At 50.4% G+C, this 24,362-nt stretch overlaps 1 protein-coding gene across 1 annotated transcript in view; it reads left to right on the forward strand.

Annotated features, from left to right (window-relative positions):
* Window positions 1-15,468: 15,468 nt before the first annotated feature.
* The window catches only part of CSMD2 (CUB and Sushi multiple domains 2), a 678,376-nt gene continuing 669,482 nt past the window's right edge, over window positions 15,469-24,362 (forward strand). The window contains exon 1 of the mRNA XM_052636874.1: window positions 15,469-15,667. Coding sequence (XP_052492834.1) covers window positions 15,469-15,667 — 199 coding nt within the window. The remainder of the gene's footprint in view (window positions 15,668-24,362) is intronic.

Genomic DNA, 24,362 nt, shown 5'->3' on the forward strand with positions numbered 1-24,362 from the left:
AGGCACCCCAGGCTACTGAGAAAGACTAGTTCCCCTAGCGGTGGGCTCAGTGGTCCTCGGGGTGGGCGGAGGTGCAGAGAGGAGCTAAGCCCTTTGCGGCTCGGTGGGCTCCTCCCCTCCCTGGAGGAGTTCCCTTAAGCAACCTACAGGGCTCTCTGGCCCCAGGAGTCTATAATTGTCCCTCCGGGTGTTTCCCCAGTAAAGGATGATCAAGAGCCCTCAAAAGAAGAAAGAGGCATGGGCTTGAATTGAGATGGCAGCCAAAAGCATATAGGGTTGAGTCCTGACACTGCTCCTTCCTAGCTGTGTGACCCTAACAACTTCCTCCAGGTCTTCCCTCCTTCATTCATTCCCCAGATATTCCTGGAGCCCTCCCCTCTGCTGGTGAGTTGCTGGACACTGGGGAAGGATGAAGATGCGAGTTCCTTGCTTTCACGAAGCCTGTATTCTAGTGGAGGGGAGAGATCACCAACTAGCAGAGCAAGTAAATAAGTAATAATTGTGGATGAAATAGGGGCTCCGATGGAAACTAGCCAACCAAGTGAGGCGCTGGGGAGAAGAGGGGTGGCAGCCTCAGGTGCCAGTCCAGGCAGGCCTCTTTGAATAGGTAAGGTAACATTGGAGATGAAACAGAAGGATGGAGAAAGGGTCCTTTTTTTTTGTAAAATGGTGTTAAAAAATAATTAGGGAGATCACATTTCTGCTACACTGTAGGTACTTCATAAATATGTGTTGGATGAAGTTATGGGATACTATATGAAGTGCCTGGCATACAGTAGGTGCCCAATACACAGTCTTGCTGTTTACAGAGGGCCTGAGTTCCTGGAAATGTTGACTCTAAATTTTGAAATCCAAGCTTGATTCCCCTTTGATTTTCATTATAAAATTGAAGATGTGTTCCTTTGGGGGAAATTCCGAGGACCTAGACTGAATAAAATTATAGTTAAGAATGTAGAAAACCTTTTAGGACAGTGTATTTAAAGGAAAAGTGATCATTTCTGATGAAATATTAATAGTTCTGAAAATGTCATTCAGTGTTTGTGCTGCTTGGCATTTGGTTGGCTAACACCTATGCTTAGAGCAGAACACTGTCAACTCTGCACTGCCCAGGCTGCAGGATTCTGGAAAGTTAGCCAGTTTACTCATTCCCTCTATTCTCTCTCCTTTTCAGCAGGAGACCAGGCAGCAGGGGCCAAGGATTGCAAAAAAAAAAAAAAAGCCAAAAAAAAGAGAAACAATACAACAGTGATAGGGAACAAAGACAGGGGCTTGTTTCTTGAAACACACAGCTGAGGTGCCTAGTTCAGTTCAGTTCAGTCACTCAGTCATGTCCGACTCTTTGTGACCCCATGAATCACAGCACGCCAGGCCTCCCTGTCCATCACCAACTCCCGGAGTTCACTCAGACTCACGTCCATCGAGTCAGTGATGCCATCCAGCCATCTCATCCTCTGTCGTCCCCTTCTCCTCCTGCCCCCAATCCCTCCCAGCATCAGAGTCTTTTCAAATGAGTCAACTCGTAGCATGAGGTGGACAAAGTACTAGAGTTTCAGCTTTAGCATCATTCCTTCCAAAGAACACCCAGGGCTGATCTCCTTCAGAATGGACTGGTTGGATCTCCTTGCAGTCCAAGGGTCTCTCAAGAGTCTTCTCCAACACCACAGTTCAAAAGCATCCATTCTTCGGCGCTCAGCTTTCTTCACAGTCCAACTCTCACATCCATACATGGCCACTGGAAAAACCATAGCCTTGACTAGACGGACCTTTGTTGGCAGAGGAGTCTGCAAAAAACTTAAGTAGCAAACAGGATGGCAGTTTCTCAAAAAACTAAAAACGGAACTACCATATGACTGAACAATTCCATTCCTGGGTATACATCCAAAAAATACCCAAAACACTAATTCAGAAGGATACACGTACCCTCAGTGTTCATAGCAGCATTATTTATAACTGCCAAGGTATGAAGTCACCTAAGTGTCCATCAATGGATGGATGGATAAAGAAGATTTGAGACACACACACAGCATACACATATCTACAATGGAATACTCAGCCATAAAAAAAAGAACGAAATTTTGCCACTTGCAGCAGGCATTATGCGAAGTGAAATAAGTCAGCAAGAGAAAGAAAAAGACTGCATGATAGCTCTTACATTTGGAATCTGAAAAATACAAATACAACAAACTAGTGAATATAAGAAAAAAGAAGCAGACTCACAGATACAGAGAACTAGTTGTCACTGGTGAGGAGAGGCAAGCCGGGAGGGGCCATAAAGGAGCAGGTGATTAAGAGAAGCAAACTGGTAGGTATAAAATAAGCTACCAGGATGTATTATACAAATAGGGAACTGAGCAAACATTTTATAGTAACTATAAATGGAGTATTTAAAGAGATGGGAATATCAGACCATCTTACCTGTCTCCTGAGAAACCTGTATGTGGCTCAAGAAGCAATAGTCAGAACCCTGTACAGAATAGGATTGAGAAAGGAGTACGACAAGGCTGTTTGTTATGGCCCTCTTTATTTAACTTATATGCTGAGCACATCATGAGACATAAGAAATGCCAGGCTGGATGAGTTACAAGCTGGAATCAAGATTGGTGGGAGAAACCTCAACAACCTCAGATATGTGGATGATACCACTCTAATGCAGAAAGTGAAGAGGAACTAAAGAATCTCTTGATGAAGGTGAAGGAGGAGAGTGAAAAAGCCAGCTTAAAACTAAATATTAAAAAAACTAAGAGCATGGCATCCGGCCCCATCACTTCAAGGCAAACCTAAGGGGAAAATGTGGAAGCAGTGACAGATTTCCTCTTCTTGGGCTCTAAAGTCACTGTAGATGGTGACTGCAGCCATGAGATAAGAACAACTGCTTCTTGGCAGGAAAGCTATGACAAACCTAGAAAGTGTGTTGAGACGCAAAGACATCACTTTGCCAACGTAGGTCCGTATAGTCAATGTTATGGTTTTCCCAGTGGTCACGTAAGGTTGTGAGAGCTGGACCGTAAAGAAGGCAGAGTGCCAAAGAATTGATGCCCTTGAACTGCGGTGCTGGAGAAGACTCTTGAGAGTCCCCTGGACAGCAAGGAGATCAAACCAGTCAATCTTAAAGGAAATCAACCCTGAATACTCACTGGAAGAATTGATGTTGAAGCTGAAGCTCCAATATTTTGGTCACCTGATGCAGAGAGCTGACTCACTGGGAAAGACCCTGATGCTGGGAAAGATTGAGGGCAGAAGGAGAAGAGGGCATCAGAGGATAAGATGGTTGGGTGGCATCACTGATGCAATGGACATGTACTTGGGCAAACTTTGGGAGATGGTGAGGGACAGGGAGGCCTGGCATGCTGCTGCCCATGGGGTTGTGAAGAGTCAGGCTAAGTGACTTAACAACAATAAATAACAACAACAACAACAATGAATAGAGCAGAGGCTTTAAAAATTATGAATCACTATATGGTACCCATGTAACTTTTACAATATTGTACATCAGTTGTACTTCAATTAAAAAAAACTTCAGTGGAATACTTAGAGCCAGTGAAAAGAAAGCTATGTCCAGTCTGCTAGTCACTAGCCACTTGTGGCTATTTCAATTTTGTTGCTGTTGCTCAGTCACTAAGTCATGTCTGGCTCTTTGTGACCCCACAGGCTGCAGTGCACTAGGCTTCCCTGTCCTCCACTTTCTTTTTTTAGAGTTTGCTCAAACTCATGTCCATTGAGTCAGTGATGCCATCCAACCATCTCATCCTCTGTCGTCCCCTTCTCCTCCTGCCCTCAATCTTTCCCAACATCAGGGTCTTTTCCAGTGAGTCAGTTCTTTGCATCAGGTGGCTAAAGTATTGGAGTTTCAGCTTCAGCATCAGTCCTTCCAATGAACACCCGGGACTGATCTCCTTTAGGATGGACTGGTTGGATCTCCTTGCAGTCCAAGGGACTCTCAAGAGTCTTCTCCAACACCACAGTTCAAAGCCTCCATTCTCCTGTGCTCAGCTTCCTTTGTAGTCTACTTGGATTCACATTACGAGTTCACGCTTTCTGGAAATGTATCTGATGGTAGGGACTCTGTGCCTTGGTGTATTCACTTGCTAGGGCTGCCACAACAAAGTATCACGCACGGCGTGGCTTAGAAAACAGAAATGAATTTCCCCATAGTTCTGGAGGCTAGAAGTCCAGGATCAAGGTGTGGACAGAGTTGGTCCCTCCCGATGCTCTCTCGTCACCTCACATACAGTTGTCCTCTTCCCATGTTTTCATGTGGTCTTCCTTCTATGTCTATGTCCTAATCTCCTCCTCTTATAGGAACACCAGCCACGTGGGGTTAGAACTCACCCTAAAGACTTGATTTTACCTTATCCACTCTTCAAACTTCCTATCTCCAAATAATGCCCCACATTCTGAGGGTCTAGGGATTAAGACTTCAACGCTTGAATTTGGAGGGACACCATTCAGCTCATAACACTTGATCTCTTCATCTGTAAAATAGGATGACAATAAAGAACACCTATTTTGTAGAACCACTGTACACGTTCTATTACTAAGTAATTCCTTAACACACACGGAAGTCCCTAAAACAATGCCTGGCACATAAGAGACACATAGCAGCGCTGCCTATCACTTTCCTTGTAGATTACATTGAAGTGCATGACACTGGAGTTTCTCAGTAACAGCTTCTGTGCTACGTGTAAAGAGGGAGAGCTTTAGAAGTGCTGGGGAGATTGCTTTGTGATGGAGGAATGGACTCGAATCATCAACTAAGCTTTTCTTGATTGTGCAAGGTACAAGGCTGGGCTAGGAGATGAATACAACCTCTAAGTCTACACATTGTCACAGGCTGATGAAGGGAGCAAAGCCTTCCTGAAGTGCCTGCTACACAGCAGGTGTGGGGGAAACTTGATAAATATCTATGTGCCCAGCACGTGAAATGGTGTCCAAGACCACTGACTGCTTCACTTCAAGCTCTAAAATAGGCAGGCACTAGGCTTCACTGGGCTTACCAGGTGGCACTAGTGGTATAGGAGATGTAAGAGATGTGAGTTCAACCCCTGGGTTGGAAAGATCCCTTGGAGGAGGGCATGGCAACCCACTCATGTATTTTTGCCTGGAGAATGCCATGGACAGAGGAGACCGGCAGACTGCAGTCCATAGAGCTGCTGATTTGGACACGACTGAAGTGACTTAGCATGCACATACACAGGCTTCACTATTGTATCTTCAGTACCTTGAACAGTGGGTTTAATTTGTGAGTAAAAGGGTACCCATTACTACCCCTATTAGCCCAAGCAGGTTGTTTCACCTCTTGATGCCTCAGTTTGCTCATCTGTGAAATAGGGATAATAAGATACTGACCTCCTAGAGTTGCTTTGTGGCAACTGAGATATTACAAGAGCTGTGCTTATAATGGTGAGTCTGGCACATGCTATGTACCCGAGGAATGTTAGCTATCATAATTTACAATTCTGGGATGTTGGTTTTTCTATTTGAAACCAGGAAATCCTCAGGAGGAGGCAATTCTCCTTACCTATTTTCAAGCCAAATCCTGCCCTCGCCTGCTTCCATCACAGACACAAACATGGCCAGGATGGAGAACTTGGAAAGGTGGGCCCAGCCTATGTTCTCTCTCGATTCATAGCTTCCTCATGGAGGCCCTATTCCTCTGCTAGCATATTTTCAACACACCCACCTCTCACCATAAATAGAACGTTTTGGCTGTATAAGAAAATTGGAAGATTTTTTTTTTTTTTTTGTCATTTTGCTTTTGCAAATTTTTGGCCATGAGTAATTTATTTAATTTACGGTTGGCTATGATTTCTCACCAATCTTGGTGCCTACTTGGGAGATCTTGTGCAGTGAGAAAACTCCAACCTACAGACTGTTATCAGATGTAATGAAATTTTTATGACTACTAAATTCAACAGTTAATGAAGTTGACATAATGGTGCATTTTACATTTAATTTAATATTTACTGATTTCAGTGTTGTGGTTTTCTTCTTTGTATCATGGAGCTAATAACACTTCCAGGCCTAAAACTTTTTGCAGGACCCTGAAAACTGCAGAGGCGTGATGCCTACAGCAGATTATGCCTAAAGGGTCAAACTGCCCAGAGGGGGACCCCAAGCTTAGAGAGACTGCAGGCAGGCTTCTTAAGCGACAAACCTTCAGAACAGGATTGAGTGGAGGGTGCAGCTGTTTGTTGGGTGAATGGCCCTCCCCTGGATGTTTTTTCCCAACTGAACCTGACTTCAGAGGATCCAACCCTGGGAAACTCCCTGGTGGACCAGTGCTTTGGATCCTGGGCTTTCACTATCAGAGCTCAGGTTCAATCTATGGTCGGGAAACTAATATCCCCACAAGTTGCATGGCCAAAAAAGAAAAACAAACAAAACACAGAGTAGCTAGCCCTTTCCACGACTTTGTAAAGGACACTGGAGGGTTCTAGAAGCAAAGCTGTGACTCAGGGGCTCCTCTCTCCTGGCAGTACCATCAGCAACCCCTGCCTACCACTTCCCCGGGTGTTTCATTCCTTATTATTGCCTCCAACTCTTGCCCATTTGTGAGGAGATTGGTAACAGCTTGGACGGTGGCAGCAGACACAATTTGAATTTGAATTCTTGCTCTGCTACTTACTGAAGGGTGGCTTTGCACACGCTCAGCTTTTCTGGCATTTCATCATCCACAAATGGATGGAAACACTTTGAAGGGGGAGAAATTCAAAGAGGGACATCCATGAATGTTCTCAGCACAGTGCCTGGCACATGGTTGCAACCTCCATAAAATATACTTTGCTAAGTTGTGTTTGACTCTTTGTGACCCCATCGGTTGCAGCATGCCAGACTCCTCTGTCTTCCACTATCTCCCAGAGTTTGCTCAAATCATGTCCATTGAATCTGATGCTATCTAACCATCTCATCCTCTGTCATCCCCTTCTCCTACTGCCTTCAATCTTTCCCAGCATCAGGGTCTTTTCCAGTGAGTTGGCTCTTCACGTCAGGTGGCCAAAGGATTGGGGTTTCAGCTTCAGCAACAGTCCTTCCAATGAATAGGACTGATTGCTTGATTTCCTTTAGGACTGACTGCTTTGATCTCCTTGCAGTCCAAAGGACTCTCAAGAGTCTTTTCAGCACCACAATTCAAAGCATCAATTCTTCAACGCTCAACCTTCTTTTTGGACCAACTCACCTCATTAAGAGTTTTTTTTTTATTTCCTCTTCATTTTCTGCCATTGGAGTGATATCATCTATTATTGTTGTTATTAGCTATTAATGTAAAAATGGCAGCCAATGAGATCTCCATTTAAAGTGAGGGGAGGAAGGCCATAGTTGGTGGAGCAAAAGAATATATCTTGTCAGCAGCGGCCCATAAAATGATAACAGACAGGATCAGCATACAATTGGCCTCTCACTTCTGCTTTGGCCTTCCTGCTAGACTCCTGTCCTGACAGGATCCCTAAGAATCCCTGGCGAGGCTCTGTATGGGCTCCTTCTCAACGAGAAGCTTGGGGTTCTGCCCTGCCACCCCTAACTTCCAGGCCTGGACACTGACCGGTATGCATTCATTTAAGAGTCATACTAGTTTACTGCTGAGATGATTTGAGGCAGTGTTCAGATTAAAAAGTAAAAATCACAGCATCAAAGAATAAAACGAGGACTGACTCCATCGAAAGAAAGCAGAAAAGAGTTGCCGCTTTCAGGTCCCTGAACTGGCCAGAATGCATGGAGCTAACAAGGTAATAAAACTGGTGTCCCCATTTGTCAGCTAAAGCAAAAATGGAAACACGTCGGAAGGCAGAGTTTTTATTTTCTGACAGCAGAAAATACACATCTTCATCTGCAGAGACAAAGTGTTTCCTGGAAATAACCCCAAGCATGAATTTATCATGAGTCCTTGTATAAAGGACACTGAGTGACATAGTGGGCGATATATTCAATTCTGTTTTCATAAAGACAGAAATGCCATTAAGTTGGTCAGTTTCTCACATCAGGGTTCTCTGAAGACAGAGAGCATAACATTAAATCATAAGTCAGAGAAGGCATTGCTTTAAGGAATTCACATAATGGAGTCTAGAGAGATACCTTTGGGTCCATTCCATAAACATTACTGAGCACCTACTCATCCATCCATCCATCCATCCATCCATCCAAGATCTACTGAATGCCCACCATGTACCAAGCACTCTGAAGGGCATTGGTAAAGACTGCTTGTAAGAGCTGACGCCTGGAGTGAGTTTTGAAGGACAAATAGGAGAATGCCAGACATAGAAGGCAGAGGGAGCAGGGTGCATAAAGGCCTAGAGGGAAGGGAGAGAGAAAGTGTCGCTCATTGCAGGACTGCAAGGGCCTCAGAATGGCTGGAGCGAGTGCGGTGGGCGCAAAGCAGGGTGACAGGAGGCACAGGATGAGGGCAGGCAGGGGCAGGTAGGGAAGGTCTGGCAGAGAGCTTGGGTTTCCCTCTGCAGGCCCTGGAGAAACATCCAGGGAAGGCAGGAAAGTTGTGAAATCAGGTTAGTGTTTTTAAAAGATAACCAATGGAAAAGAGGAAGGTATGTTGAGTGGGACAAGAGAGGAGGTGGAGGCACCTGTTAGGAGGCTGCTCTAAGAAAATCTGGAAGAGAGAAGGTGGGGGCCTGGCTAGGACCTGGGAGACTTTAAGGAGGCAGAATTTAGAGGGCTTGGGAGCTGTCTGGACATGGGGCCTGAGTGAGAGGGGAGTCCAGCGTGATCCCCCCGGGTGTCTGGCTCAGGAACTGGGTGGATGTCGAAGCCGGGAGCGAGCAGAGGGGCAGAGTGTGGGGTGGGGTTAGAAGTGGGTGAGTTCAGTTGTGAGCAGGCTGAGGCAGAGCCTCCTGCAGAGAAGACCAGACACTCCACGGGCACTAAGACTCAGGAGACCTCCAGGAGAAGATTTCTGCCAAAGGGAACTCCTCGTCCACTGCTGCTGCTGCTGCTAAGTCGCTTCAGTTGTGCCCGACTCTGTGCGACCCCATAGACGGCAGCCCACCAGGCTCCCCTGTCCCCGGGATCCTCCAGGCAAGAACACTGGAATGGGTTGCCATTTCCTTCTCCAATGCATGAAAGTGAAAAGTGAAAGTGAAGTCGTTCAGTCGTGCCCGACTCTTAGCGACCCCATGGACTGCAGCCCACCAGGCTCCTCCGCCCATGGGATTTTCCAGGCAAGAGTACTAGAGTGGGGTGCCATTGCCTTCACTAGGGTGTGGCAAATGAGAAAGTCATCAAGCCATCAAGTACAGAGAGACTGGGGGGTTGCAGGACAGAGGTCTCCTCCCACCCTCTCCCCAACACCCTGGATGGCTGTGAGCATGCAGATTCTTCACATGACACATCTTCCTCCCCACAACTGCCCACACTGCTTTCTTTCTGGAAGGTGCCACTTCTCACCCTCTCCCCAGGCTGAGCTAGAAGCCCTTCTCTTTTCTGTAACATCCTGCAGTTCTCCCAGAGTCATTATGCTTTCTGTTTAACTCTTTTCTTAATAAACTATCCATCCCTTGAGGGCAAGGACCACTGGTGATGTCTTATCCTCCTTTATTTTTGTTTACTCCACACCTAGCACTGGGGCCCGGCATGCAGATTAACGTCTGTGGCTGGCACAAATGAAGGGAAGAGTGAGGAGTAAGCAAATGATTGCAGATGAAACTACAGCAAAAACATGGTGGAGTGTATGAGGTTGTTGCTAGCTGCTGTAATACACTGCAAGATTTCGTTGGCTTTTTGCTGTTCAAGGTCAGTTCCCACCTAACAGTCCAATTCAGATGTCCCGAAATGGTGGATGACTTTCCTCTACATGGTTTGGGGATCCAGATTTCTCCCATCTCATGGTTCTGCCATCCCCTAGATACCTCCAGATGCCCCGTGTCCAGCCAGCAAATGGAATAAGGGTTGGAGGATTTTATGGGATAAGCCTTGACGTCACACACACACACACACACACACACACACACACACACACACACACAACTTCTGCTTAAATTCCTTGGACTGGAACCTTGTCTTATGACTGCACTCAGCTGCAAAGGGGACTAGAAAATGTAGTCCTGGCTGGGCAGCCACTTTTCAGTGATAATTCAGCACTACTGACATTTTTGGCCAGATGATCCTTTGGGGTGGAGGGAAGCATTCCTGGGTGGTGGATATTTAGCATCATCTCTACCCCCTAGAGGCCATCATGTCTACCCTGTAGCATCCTCCAGTGGTAACAACCAAAAATGTCTGCAGATGCTGTCCAGTGACCCCTGAGGGCCAAATCACCCTGGTGAGTGGAGAACCAGGGTGATTGCTCTATATCATGGAACGGGAGGCATTCCGTTTGGATGTTCTGCTAGCTGGCCATGCAGCAAGGGTCTTCTAAGTAAGCAGAGGGTGTGCGTGTGTTGGTGGGGGTGGGTGCTAGTTAGGAGAAGCTACCTGAAGGAGGTGACACTTGAGCTGAGTGACTGGGAATCGTCTACTCTGCACAGTGAGACAAGGAACGGTATTGCAGTCAGGAAGCAGCTTGAGTGAAAGTCTGGGGGCTATGCTAAGGTAGCTGATGGGAGGGACTTCAAGGAGAGATGAGAGCCTAGCATAGCTCCTCTCCTGTGGATTATGGCCTCTGACAAGCAGAGGGAACTTGGACTTCTTTTGCCACTAACTCTAGTTCTGTCCCTTTCTTTGTTTCACTGTGGATTTTCTGCGAGAAATGCCAAGATTCGGTGGCCCCAGCATTTGCTAGAACTGGAGGGATGGCCCAGACTATGAGCCCTTTTCACATTTCCTTCCTAGTTGCAAGGGGTCCACAGCCTCCCCCAAGTTTGTTCTGGGCTCTTTCTTCCTGAACCCTGTCGCCTCTCCTTGGGAAGCTGTCATCTCTACGGTGACAGCTTTACTCTTGGGAAATACTAGCTTCTGTGTGAGTGTGCTACTCACTGAAAAATTCCCACCCTCCACTCAGACCTCAAACATTTCCTCTGAGCTGGTCTTGGCTCTGCAGCCCATCTCTGCCATCCTGCCTCCCCCTCAGCCTCCGTTTCTGCCTTCATTACTACGACATCCATTTGCCTGCTCGTTTTCTGTCTTTTGGCTTTAGAAGGGTCTTTTATCCTCTTCCTGGGTCAGAATGAAACTTGCAAGGCATCAAGGGTGCAGCCCCTATACTTGAGTCAGGCTGAGCTCTCCAGAGCACCGGGCCTTGTTTTCTTTCTGAAACAAACTCTGATCTTATCCAGGAACGAGACTTATCTTGACGAGTCAGCACACACGTTGGGCTTTTTTTGTGCTCCCTGATGCTGTGGAGAGACCCTGACCCATCGCTGCCTCTGGCTCCTGGAGAGACTGGAAGGGGTGGGCAGGGAGCCAGCCCTAGGGGCTGGGCTGAGTCACATTCTCTTAGGCTAGAAGGAGTTAGCTCTTGGACCCCACCTCTTATCATCTCTTGGACCCCTGCCTCTCCCTTGGACTGCAAATGTTCCCAGGGTCCCCATCTTTGGTCTTCAGAGGCATCCACCTTTGCAGACTCCTTCGTGATAAAGCAGTCCATGCAACCTAATGGACCTCTCTTTAAATATATTTTCTGACGACTGTTTTGCATTCCTTTTCTCTCTTTCCTCCACCTGAAGAGTCCTCCCCTCCTGTGATGTGCTGAACTGTGTCCCTTCCTACGTCGAAACTGTAACCCCCAGGACCTCAGAATGTGACTCTATTTGGAGACAGGGCTTTAAAGAGGTAATTAAGTTAAAACTAAATCTATAAGGTGGGGCCTAACACAGTATGACTGCTGTCCTTGTAAGAAGAAGAAATTTGGACACAAACATGTACAGAGGGCTTCCCAGGTGGCTTCCTTGAGGCTTCCCAGGTGGTGCTAGTGGTAAAGAATCTGCCTGCCAATGCAGGAGACATAAGAAATGTGGGTTCGATCCCTAGGTCAGGAAGATCCCCTGGAAGAGGGCATGGCAACCCACTTCAGTATTCTTGCCTGGAAACTCCCATGGAGGAGCCTTGCGGGCACCAGTTCACGGAGTCACACAGAGTCAGACATGACTGAAGCAACTTAGCACGCACACATGTACAGTGGGAAGACAATATAAAGATGTAGGGGAAAGACAGCCGTCTACGAGTTGAGGAGAGAGGACTCAGAAGCCAACCTTGTCAACACCTTGATCTCTGACTTCTAGCCTCCAGAACTTTGAGACAATACATTTCTGTTGTTTCGGCCACATTGTACGCAGTCCTTTATGATGGCAGCAGCCCTAGCAAACGAATTCACCTTGTGCTTCCCCTGCCTAAGACAGAACTCCAGTCTCCTCACCATCCCCTACGACAGGCTGCAGGGTCTGGTTCTGGCTTCATCCTCCCCTCACCTCTGTGAATAACAGGTGTCCCTGCTCTTCACCTTGACCCAGACCCAGCCTTCTTCCCTGGTTCCCTTCCCTGTTCAGGGCCTTGCCCTTCCATTTCCCAACTCTTTGCATGGCTATTTTGCCTAATTTCCAAACCCACCTTGAAGGTCATCACCTCAGAGAGGCCTTCCCAGACCATCTATCTATTAAGGTATACCCTGCGTATTCTTTTTCACAGCAACTATGACCTTTTAAAAAATAGCATCTTTAATTAGTAACTTTGCATATAATTGTTTATTTATCACCTGTCTTCATCAAGCCTGGGACAGTTCACTCCTGTGTATACAGCACACAGTCTGGCATGGAATGACACTCAATTAATATCTGTTGAGGAAATCAGTCTTTACCTTGTTCAAGTCTCTATCCAGGCTTCGGGGTTCAGCCCAAATCCCACTTCCCTCCTTAAATTAGCCTTATGATCCCTTAAGTCCAAGAAAAGCTTATTGTCTTGATGTGCCTTTGTTACTATCTGTAACCTGGAACGTGACTTTTCCATCCTGGCAATCAACACGGCCCCCACTGTATGGGCTGGTGGGGGGTTTCCATCTCTGCCCCACATCTTCCCAGGCAGGACCACACACTGTGCATCTCTGCATTGCCCACAGTACAGGCTGGCACAGGGCCCAGAGCTCAGGAGGCCTCAGGAAATGTGTGTGGACGCAGATAGATCAGAGAGAGGGAGGAATGGCAGAGGAAGTCGGGAGCGGGGCGGGTGTCAGGGATTAAAAGGGTGCTCCTGCCCCCAGCGAGGAGGATGGCAAATGTCCCGTTGCCAAGGAGGCTTCTGGGGTAAACATCAGCTGTGGGTTGCAGCAGAGTTCTGGGGCTGAAAAGGGGGTGGGGGAAGCCTACTGGCCTGGAGCCCCAGAATTGTAGAACAGCCCAGACTCTTTCCTGACCAGCTGCGGGATGCCGGGTGGATTCTGCCAGCCCCTATTTTTTTTTTGGAAGTGGACTCCTCCCGCAGGGGAGGAGAAGGCCCAAGTTTAGGAACCAGGGCTCCCCTCCTTCCCCACCGCACCCCAGGGAAGAGCCCACCAGCAGAACCCCCACTTAGGGCCCAGCCAGTTCCTCCCTTCTCTCCAGCACTGGCGCAGGCTGGAAGGCCAAAGCTTGGCCGGTTGAGTTGAGCCCTCTCTTTGGGGGGCTGGGCCTGGACAATGGGAAGCGACAAGCCCCCCCGCCCCGCCGCTCCCAGGACATAAAGCAGGCCTTTCACTGTGGAGTTCGGTCGGTTCTTGGCACCCAGCGAGGCGGCGTCGGGAGGGGCGAGAAAGCCAGCGCGTTTAGGGGGTGGGGAAGGGGCCCGGCGATTCTGAGGACGCTCACCGGACCTGGGCCCTTGGGGCTGGCTCCCCAGCTGCGGGATGAGCTCATACTGGAAGCCGGAACGACGCAGGGTGGAGGAGGGAGCCGAGCATCGAGGGAGCTGGGAGGTCGTGGCTCTGGGGAGCAAGTTTTGCGTGGGGGACAAGGGCCAGCACCCACTCCTCCGGCCCTGCCGGCCGCTTTCCCTACTCGGCTCGTCAGCCCCGAAGCCCTTTCCACGTTCTTTCCCGGGGAATTCCCACCGACCGCGGGCCACGGACGCCCGGGCTCGCAGATGCTAGAGCTCAGGCTAGCCACCCCTTAGAGCTAGCGCAGCCTCTCCCGGGGGCCTCGGGCAAAGCAGGTGGGTGCCCAGCAGCTAGTGCCTTTTCACCTGGCCCGCCGGCGGGGGCCTCGTCCCCAGGCTCGGCCCTCCCTGGTCCCCCGCCCCCACCCCCCCACTCCCAAGCCACCAGCGTCTGTTCCCTTTCGCTGAGAGTTTGGCGTAGACAGCAAAGGAGCCATCGTGACTGACGGAGCAGCCTCGGAGAGACGAGAAGGAGACGGCGACGGAGTGGGGGTGGGGGATGGGGGATGGGGTGGGGACCGGCGCTGAGCCCTTGGGGCCTGGAGGCCGCGGCGGCGGAGAGGACGTGGGGAGGGGCTCACGCCATTGGGAGAAACTCGTCTGATCTGGGGCCAAGGCTGGGAGGGGGAGGGTAAGAACGAGAAGAAGCCGGGTCCTGTTATTTAATTCGAGGATAAATTGTACAAGTAACTCTTGCACCGTCTTTCTACCAAGCTCACCTGCAAACCCCCACCCCCACCCCACCCCCACCCCAGCAGACAAACTCAGTCTTCCCTCCAGCCCGAGATTTTTGCCTTAGGGTAAGGGAAGGACCGTAGGGAGCCGAACCCGCGGGTTCGCCCACCCCCGCCCCCGCCCTATCCTCCCCCCAATTCTTAATCCTGGGTCTATGTACACACACCCTGCTCCTGGGATGGGGTAGCAGGCTGCTGCCAATGGGGCTGCTAAGCATCGCCCCCCGCCCCAGATTTCAAGTTCAAAGCCGCCACCCAAGATCAGCTCGTGAGAGCTGTGACTTGGGGAACTGCATCCTTCTTTGGTTACCTTTTCCCAGACAGTATTCTAATTTCCAAACGTGAAAGAGGCGTGTGTGTGTGTGTGTGTGTGTGTGTGTGTGCGCGCGCGCGCGCTCGCGCCACTGTGTGAGTGCCTGTGTGTCAGTATCACCGTGTGTGTGCGCGCGCGTGTGTATGGCGGGGGTGTGTATTAATGGGTGATCTTATAAATGGAGACGAAAGAACTGAACTTAAAAGAAACTGGTCAATTGTAAAACAAACAGGAATAAACAACCCTTTAGATGTAATTTGTGGTTTGTCTGGAGGTGGAGGTGGCGCTGAAGAGGAACACCCACCCCCCAATATTTTCTTATTTGCTGCGCCTCCACCCCCAGCATTTGGAGCGGCGGAGAAGCGGCTCCGGAGTGATTAATCCGGGGATAATTCACCCCCACCCCCCGCCCCCCGGCGCGAACCCCGCGAAGCGGGATTGGAGCGAGTCATTTCCGAGAGCGCAGCGCGCCTCTCCCCGGCCGGGCGGACACTTGGTTCATTCCAGCCGCAGAAGCTCAGGGCTCCCTCGTACCGGGATTTTTTCCGAGCAGAAAAAAAAAGCTCCAGAGCTCTCCTGACCTCCTTTCTCCTCGGCGGCGAGCGGAGCCTCTCCCTCGGCGCTGCCGGCCGCGCCATGCCGCGCTCGCGGGGACGAGAGCTGGGGCGCTGCGGCTGCCCCGCGGGGAGGGCTCGCGCCGAAGCCGAGATTTCGGCGCTCGTGCCGGGCGCCGGGAGCCGCTGGGGCCGCCAGCCGCCGCCGCCGCCGCTGCTGACGCCGCCGCCTCTGCTGCTGCTGCTGGGCTGGGGGCTGCTCAGCGCCTCGGCCGCCGCGGGTAAGTCCGGCCACCCGAGCACCCCACCCGAGCCCTGAGCCCACCCATCCCCGACCCGGTCCCTGTCCCTTCCTCCGCCCTCTCCTTAACCTCCCGCCCCCCTCAACGCCCAACCTCCTGCTCAGCCTCACCTCGGTCGCCCCCCGTTCACCCCCATCCTCAGCGGTCCTCCGCGCTACCCTCACCCTCCCTGCTATCCCCAAGCCCAGCCGCAACTTGACCGGATCCGGCCGGTGTGGGGGGCCTTGGGAGACAGACATCCCCGCCCGGCGTTGCGGGGCACCCGGACCGTGGCTTCAGTTTCTTCAGCCTCCCGGCCCCCAAGGCGCCAGGCTTTTCCCCGATAAACTTTCCTGGAGCCCTCCCCGCCTCCGAATCCTGGTTGGCACACCCGTCCTGGGGGGCTGGAGAGGAACGGCGCGCCCCCTCCCCATTCGCGCGTCTGCAGGGTCTGCCCTTCCCTGCCCCCGCCCATCTTCTCGCCACGGAAGCCCGCGCCCCCGCCGAAGCCGCCCGGAGACTGCGGCCGCCTCCCCCCTTCCCCAAGTGTCCCCCTTCCTCGGCGCTCTGCGCTGGGAGCGGGGGGTCAGGTGGGCGGGGGTCCCGAGCTCGCCGAGCCGGAGGACTCCGGTGGGGGCTAGAGGATGCTGAGAGACGGGCCAGCGGGGGCGGGGGCTGTGCCCGGGGGCGGGGGAGGGAGTGTCGCCGCCAGGCTCCGCGCCGCCACCTTCCCCGCGGTTCCCACTCCGCGCCAAAGTGCCCTTTCCCGCGCCCTGCTGCAGCCCAGTGCCGGGGCTGCGGCAGCGGCGGCGCGGGCGGCGGGACCTGCTCCTGGCGACCGAGTCGGGGAGGGGGACCGACCTGGCGGGCGCGGCGAGTCCCGGAACTTCGCCAATATCTCTGGCTGAGGGTTGAGGACCGGGAAGGCAAGCGGACCTTCGAGAGAACCCAGTCCCCAGTGAGGATCACTAGCCTCAACTAATGCCATCCCACTTTTCCCCCCTGCTCCCCTCTGAGCCTCAGCTCTAGCCACAGCCTAGAAAGTTCTGCGTCCCCGGGTGGGGACGGGTCCAACCGGCGATGCCTGGGGCCGCATTTTCATTTAGCCAGGAGGCTGACACCCACGGTGTGTGTGTGTGGCGTGGGGGGGGGGGGGGACCCGTAACACCTGCTGCCCAGGCTTTGACTGAGGGCCTCTACGGCCTGGAGCCGTGTTGGTTTTCTATTTATTTATTTTTTAAACCACCGATTGAACCTTTGAAAGCTTGGCTTCGGCCATCCGAACCTCCAGATTCTTCTCCCTTTTTGGAAAGTGCGACCCTTCCCCGGGGAGCTCTCTGGTCCACGCTGGGCTCCAGCATCTGGTGAGCCGGTCTCCGCAGACCGTGTCGCCAGCTCCTTAGCACGGAATGATAGGGTTGCTGGTGAGGAAGGGCGCCCGGAGCCAGCCCTAGCTCTCCCATCCCTACTTGACCGGACTTTGTCAGTTTCTCCGAAGAGCCATAGCCGCCGACACCCAGAGAGGGGCGCCCGCGGCGCGCGCGCCTAGGAGCTCAGCCCTCGTGCACATCCACACCCACTGGGTGGCTGCGCGGTTCACAACGACGCCGCTGGTCACCCAGACTTGCCACATGAGCGGTGGGGCTATGGCTGGGCTGCTACCTGGCTGTCAGGCCTCTCAGAAGTGTGACCAGGTGCAGCCCCGGCTCTGGCTTGGCAGACCTGAGATGACCCTTCATACGATCCAGCTGTTTTTCCAGCTAGATTTGTCCCTGCCCTTTGGGCATGCCATGCCCCCAGGGAAAGAAAAAGGCCAACTCACCGGAGCTTGCACTCTTGGGCTGTGCTGGAGAACTGTTGGCATGCAGCTCTTGGGTCGCCAGAGAAGTTGGGGGTGGGGGTGTTGAGTGGCTTGGGGGAGGGGATGCTTGCTCTCTGGCCTGCCTTCTCTGGCTTCCCCTGCTTCCAAATGCATTTCTTTTTAAACGCTTCCCGCATTTAGATGTGCTGCTAGCCTTGCGAGCAGCAGAGATTTGGAAACGGACTCGGTGACAGATGATGGCAGGATTTGGCACATTAGAGGGAAGCACATTTATTTTGTGTTCTCTTCACACTGTTGACTTTAAAAGACGCTCAGGACTGGGCTCTCTCCCTTCCTTGGCCCAGTGATGACTGAATAAAATGAGTATGGGATTTGAAAGGGGGAACCTCCTTATCTGCCTTTAACTGCCCTGACCCTTTCAGCCGTGCCCCCAAACTTAGCCCACCCCCAGACTCCCTAGAGACCCTCCAACCCTTGTCCTCTCTCTCCCTATAATAGATCAGTCGCTCTCCTGCCTTTTGTTTCCCCTGAACAATTTAACTGAAAACAGGCCAACCTGGCTTCTTGGTCCTGTTGACCTTTCAGCTCCCGTCCCATCTTTCTGATTTATAAGGCAACTCTCTTAGAATCGGTCTTGAGCTCACTTTCTGTGCCACTGTTCACTCCCTGCTGTCTGGCTTCTGTCCCCAGGACTGGATTTCTCCAGGAAAGATCACCGCCGACCACCCTAATTGCCAAACCCATCAACTTTTCCTTTCTCTTCCTTTACCTCTCTGTGACTGTGAACTCTGGATTACTCCTTTGAAAATTTCCCTTCCTTGGGCTTCTGGGACACCGTGCTTGGCTGGTTTTCCTCCTACCTCTTGGCTGTTCCTTCCCAGTTTCTAATAGTAGCACTTATGCCCCTCCTGAAAATCTGGCTTCCTGCGGTGTTCCATTTCTTATGCTTTTCCTCATTTCCTCTCACTCCTCCCTGGGTGAGCTCATCCAGGCCCATTTCTTCCTCTGCCACACTCTGAAGCTTCCAGACAGATTTGCCCTGCCAAGATGCTTCTCCCGATATATGTCTGTTGGCTTCCGAGCCCACGGAAGCTCTGGATCTAGACAGCCTGCATATCCGGCTGACTCTTGGACATCTTCACCTGGATGTTTCTCTTCCAAAGGAAACTCATTAGCTCTGCACCCAAACTCCAGTATCCCCCATGGAGGCTGCTGGTACCTGTAGCCTCCCAGTTACCCAGCCAGGAACCTTAGGATCATCCTCAAATCCATCCTTATCCATCACTTTCTGTCAGTTTCATTTCTCTCAATTGTTCTCAAACCCAGCTACTTTTCTCTGGATTAAGCAGCTCTGAGCACTGAAAAGGCTGTTATGCTTCCCATTTCCTTAATAAGTAATTTAAAATAAAGGCAATGTTAAACCGTAAATATGAGACATGCCTACAAAGTTCTGATTTTTCCCGTGCTAACCACTTCATTGCTTTGAAAGAAATCAAACATCGTTATTAAAAAAAAAAGAAGAATTTTCCCTGCTTTGCCTCTTAAAAACTGGAGCGCTGGCCATCCCCATGGAATCATATTCAAAGTAGTTATTCATCTGCCTCTTGTGGGGAACTGTGAGCTCCCTGAGGGCAGGGCCAGTGCTTTATTTCTCCTGGCATCCCCAGCACCCAGCTCAGGACCTGGCATAGAACTGATGCTTGATAGATGGTTGTTAAATTTGCTGATGATTTTTTAAAATATTTCTTTTGTGGACAGTTTTCTAGGGTCTGATAAGGCTAAATCAAGAGTTTTAGGGATCAGAGAAGCCAGCTGGTTTGCAGAGGTGATGAGATGACAAAGACCTGTTCTGCAGTTGCTTTCCCTCCAGAACCAATGTCAGAGATTGATAAGATGGCTCGTTAGGTTCTAGAAGCAACACAAGGACATGCCCTGAGCATGCACCCTGCCCACCCCACCCAGGAAAGGCAGTGATGTATAGGTTTGAAATTTCATTTGTGATTAAGCTGTGGGTTTATGGTTTTAAAAAATAAGCTGACCATAGCAGAGAGAGTTGACCGTATCTTGGGCTGGTGACAGTGTTGTTTTGTTCAAGGTGAGCATTGTTTAAGGAGATGTGGAATGGCATTAGAGAACTGGATTGCCAGAGCTTGGATACTGCAAGGTTTGGGTGTGTCTAGAAGAGTCCAGCAGGTGGCTTCAGAGACATCATCTCGCCTCAGGCATCTCACCTGCCTCTGTTTTATCATCGTTGTCATACCATCAGGATTAAGGGACGCTGAGGGCTCAGCAGAGCCACCTGTTCCTTGCTAGAGAAGTAGCTGATCTTCAGACCTCCCCAAGGTTCAGGCTGCCCACCTGCAAAAGGGCCAAGTTATCACTGCATTGTGGAAGGGATTAGGAAAACCAGAGATGAAACAGACTCAGCATATACATATCCATTGTGCCCATGGCGTGGAAGATGGGCCTGGAACAAGAACACCGAGGACAAAAGACTCTGCTAGGAAGTCTGTATTCTCCTCCGCTCACCCTGCTCAGAAAACTTTCTGGGTACCCAGGGGAGTGACGCCAACAGCCAGGGTCCGCTGAGTCCTGATGGCAACCCAAGCACTTGCGTGTATTAACTCGACCCTCACAGCAACCCAGTGAGGCTGGCAATATCATTCTCCCTCTATTATCCATGAAGAAATAGGTTCAGAGAGGACACATAACTTACACACATAACCAGTCAACCAGGGATTGAACACAGGTCTGCCTGATCCAGAATCCTTCACTGGCAACCACGCTGTTATCTGGGGTCTAAAGAGAAATGCTACAACCCGGGAAGCCTTCCACACAGGTGGCCTGTCTCTGTCCTGCCTTTCCGTCTGGGCTTGTGCATCAGTGATGCTCTGCTGCTTTGGCACTTGAGGCCCGGATCCCAAACTTCCAGCCTCTCAAGCAGCTGTGGTCCGTCCATCTCTCACAGCTCCTTGGGGATGACTGCAGAGTCATCCTTGATTTGCTTCTAGTCCCAGAGTTCAGTTCCTTTCAATTGAACTCTGCTGTGAGCTCTCACAGCTCCCCAGGTTGTAAAACCCTTTGTATCGTAAAACTCATCAGGACATATTGGAATTTCCTGTTTAATGAGACAAGGTCCGCCTTTATTCCCTAAGGCTCTGTGAACACACAGCACAGAGCAGACACTCAGTCAACACTTGTTGAAAGGATCAGAGGCAGGCTCTCTAGAGCCCAAGTTTCTCTCGTTCTCTCTGACTGCACTCTTGGACTTTTCCAAGGCAAGGGGCTTGGAGGAGTGGGAAGCATTGAAGGTGTATCCCTGTGTGGGAGACAGCGCTAGGTCCTTCTGCATATTACTAATAATAACTCTCTTTTACTGAGTGCTGGCTAAGTGCTGTACAGACATTACTATTCAATTCTCACAACAATTTAGGTGCTATAACATCATGTTTGAAGAGGCTGAGACTCAGAAATTAAGCAATTTGGCCAAGGTTATAGAGCAGATAGGAGAGGAAGCAAGACTGAACCTCAGAGCCACCTTGACTCTAGGACTCACCCTTTTAATTCATGGAAAGATCTGTCATAGTGCGGGACCTGTGGTTAGCACTCAGTGTTTTATATGTTAGATGCTGCCACTACTGCTGCTGCTGCTACTACTGTCTTTTGGCTTTCTGCACCAGCCTCTTAGAATTGTGAGAAACAGGTCTGATTCTGTACCACTCTAAGATGCCATTAGATGCATCAGCAAGAGTCTTTCTTCTTGTTCCTCCCACTGAAGCACGCTCATTAGAACCTGGCCTTCTCGTCCGTCCATCAGCCCAGGTCATCATATCTCTTCCTGTGCCGCATTGTGCTTAGTCGCTCAGTGGTGTCTGACTCTTTGCCACCCCTAGAGGGCTGAATGGAGAAGGCAGTGGCACCCCACTCCAGTACTTTTGCCTGGAAAATCCCATGGACTGAGAAGCCTGGTAGGCTGCAGTCCATGGGGTTGTAAAAGTCGGACACGACTGAGCGACTTCACTTTCACTTTTCACTTTCATGTGTTGGAGAAGGAAATGGCAACCCACTCCAGTGTTCTTGCCTGGAGAATCCCAGGGACAGGGGAGCCTGGTGGGCTGCCGTCTATGGGGTCGCACAGAGTCGAACACCAGGGAAGCGACTTAGCAGCAGCAGCAGAGGGCTGAAAAGGGAAGGCTCTCTAGCGCCTCCTAGAGGTTGGAGAGCATCACTGACATTGCCTTCCTTTGGTTTCCCTCTTCGTGGTGTGCATGCTGTCTCGCTTCAGTCCTATCCGACTCTTTGTGACCCTATGGACTATAGCCCATCAGGCTCCTGTGTCCATGGGGATTCTCCAGGCAACGGTACTGAAGTGGGTCGCCAGGCTCTCCTCCAGGGCATCTTCCCACCCAGGAATGAACCCATGTCTCTTAATATCTCCAGCATTGGCAGGTGGTTTCTTTACAACTGTGGAAAATTCTGAAAGAGATGGGAATACCAGACCACCTGACCTGCCTCTTGAGAAATCTGTATGCAGGTCAGGAAGCAACAGTTAGAACTGGACATGGAACAACAGACTGGTTCCAAATAGGAAAAGGAGCACGTCAAGGCTGTATATTGTCACCCTGCTTATTTAACTTATATGCAGAGTACATCATGAGAAACGTTGGACTGGAAGAAGCACAGGCTGGAATCAAGATTGCCGGGAGAAATATCAATAACCTCAGATATGCAGATGACACCACCCTTATGGCAGAAAGTGAAGAGGAACTAAAAAGCCTCTTGATGAAAGTGAAAGAGGAGAGTGAGAAAGTTGGCTTAAATCTCAACATTCAGAAAACGAAGATCATGGCATCTGGTCCCATCACTTCATGGGAAATAGATGGGGAAACAGTAGAAACAGTGTCAGACTTTATTTTCTTGGGCTCCAAAATCACTGCAGATGGTGACTGCAGCCATGAAATTAAAAGACGCTTACTCCTTGGAAGAAAAGTTATGACCAACCTAGATAGTATATTCAAAAGCAGAGACATTACTTTGCCGACTAAGGTCCGCCTGGTCAAGGCTACGGTTTTTGCAGTGGTCATGTATGGATGTGAGAGTTGGACTGTGAAGAAAGCTGAGCGCTGAAGAATTGATGCTTTTGAACTGTGGTGTTGGAGAAGACTCTTGAGGGTCCCTTGGCCTGCAAGGAGATCCAACCAGTCCATTCTGAAGGAGATCAGCCCTGGGATTTCTTTGGAAGGAATGATGCTAAAGCTGAAGCTCCAGTACTTTGGCCACCTCATGCGAAGAGTTGACTCATTGGAAAAGATTCTGATGCTGGGAGAGATTGGGGGCAGGAGGAGAAGGGGACGACCGAGGATGAGATGGCTGGATGGCATCACGGACTCAATGGACGTGAGTCTGAGTGAACTCTGGGAGATGGTGATCGACAGGGAGGCCTGGCGTGCTGTGATTCATGGGGTTGCAAAGAGTCGGACACGACTGAGCGACTGAACTGAACTGAACTGAGTGCCCCCTGGGATATGGCTTCCCAATCTCTCTGCTCTACCTGCTACAGATTTTCCGTGACAACAGGGGAACATCTGGGTGAACCTGCAAATGCAGGGTTATCTCAGAGTTTTCCGCCTTACAGAGACACTGTCTCAAGATTCAGTGACTTTAAACAGAATTTGGCTTCCCCTTGGGCCCACAGAAAGCAAACGGTAGGCTCTACAGTGTGGGGAATTCTCAACTAGAAAACGATGGTGTGTTTCTTAAGGCTCTTCCCTAGTTCTTGTAAGTTAAAGGAAACATGAAGCTCATACTTATTTCCTTTCTGGGCTCGGGAGCTCAACTCCCCTTTCATACCCCATCTTTAAAGATGAGATAGTGTTTTTTTTTTGCCTGTACAAATTCAAGACATAATAAGAATTACATATTCTTTTTAGAGCATGCTTTTGATTCCCTATCGATAGAGTAGGCATTTTGGAAATTTGAAAAAAATAAGGATAAGATTCTATATATTTTTCCCCTCCTCTATCCCAATATACACTTAACTTTTAGATCTCCGGGGTCCTTTGGCTTTTCTCATGTAGTTTCATGTGACATGAAGAATGGTCATACCCTGTGTGCATTAAGAAATGAGAACTTTGGCCAAGCGGGAGATGGGAGGGGAGTAGATGGAATGGAATATCATGGAGGTGGGACTGAAGAAACAGGAGGATTTGAGATGGAGTGAGGTGAAGTAGGAAGGAGTGAGTTGTGGTAGGATCAAGAGTAAACTGGGATGTGTTGGGATGGAATAGAGCGAAAGAATTGGGATGGACTGGGATGGGTGGTGGAGTGAAAGGGAATAAGACTGAGTAAAATATGATGGTTTGAAGTGGGATTGAGTGGGTGAGATACAGAGTGTTCAGGAAATTGACTGGGGTAGGATAGAGTGAAGTGGGAAAGACTGACTCAGAGGGGACTAGGATGGGATGGGATAAGATGGGATGGTGGGGTTGGGTTGGGGTGTAGTGGGACAGTCAGAATGTGGTAGGGTGGCGTGACTGTGTTGTGGTGGGATGGAGTGGGATGGGGGAGTTAGGATGTGTTGGAGTGGCTTGGGTTGGGTGAATTGGAAGGAAGGACTGCGAAATGTGACGGGAGTATATAGCCAGTTGGGTGGGTGTTGTGAGGAAATGGGAAATTAAGGAGGGGACCAGAAACAACCTAACCTGCCTCCTGTTATTGTAGCATCTTCATCTTCCTTCCCAGAACCCCTCAGTGCCTCATGTGCCTGAACCCTGAAATTCGAGCAGATAGAAAGTCCCCATTAGCCCTTGGTTCCACCAAGGTGTAGATCCTAAAAGGGTGCTGACCCCACTGTCTACTGTTAGGGGGTCAATC

The sequence above is a fragment of the Budorcas taxicolor genome, chromosome 3 (assembly GCF_023091745.1).
Source record: "Budorcas taxicolor isolate Tak-1 chromosome 3, Takin1.1, whole genome shotgun sequence".
In the NCBI taxonomy this organism is placed as follows: domain Eukaryota; kingdom Metazoa; phylum Chordata; class Mammalia; order Artiodactyla; family Bovidae; genus Budorcas; species Budorcas taxicolor.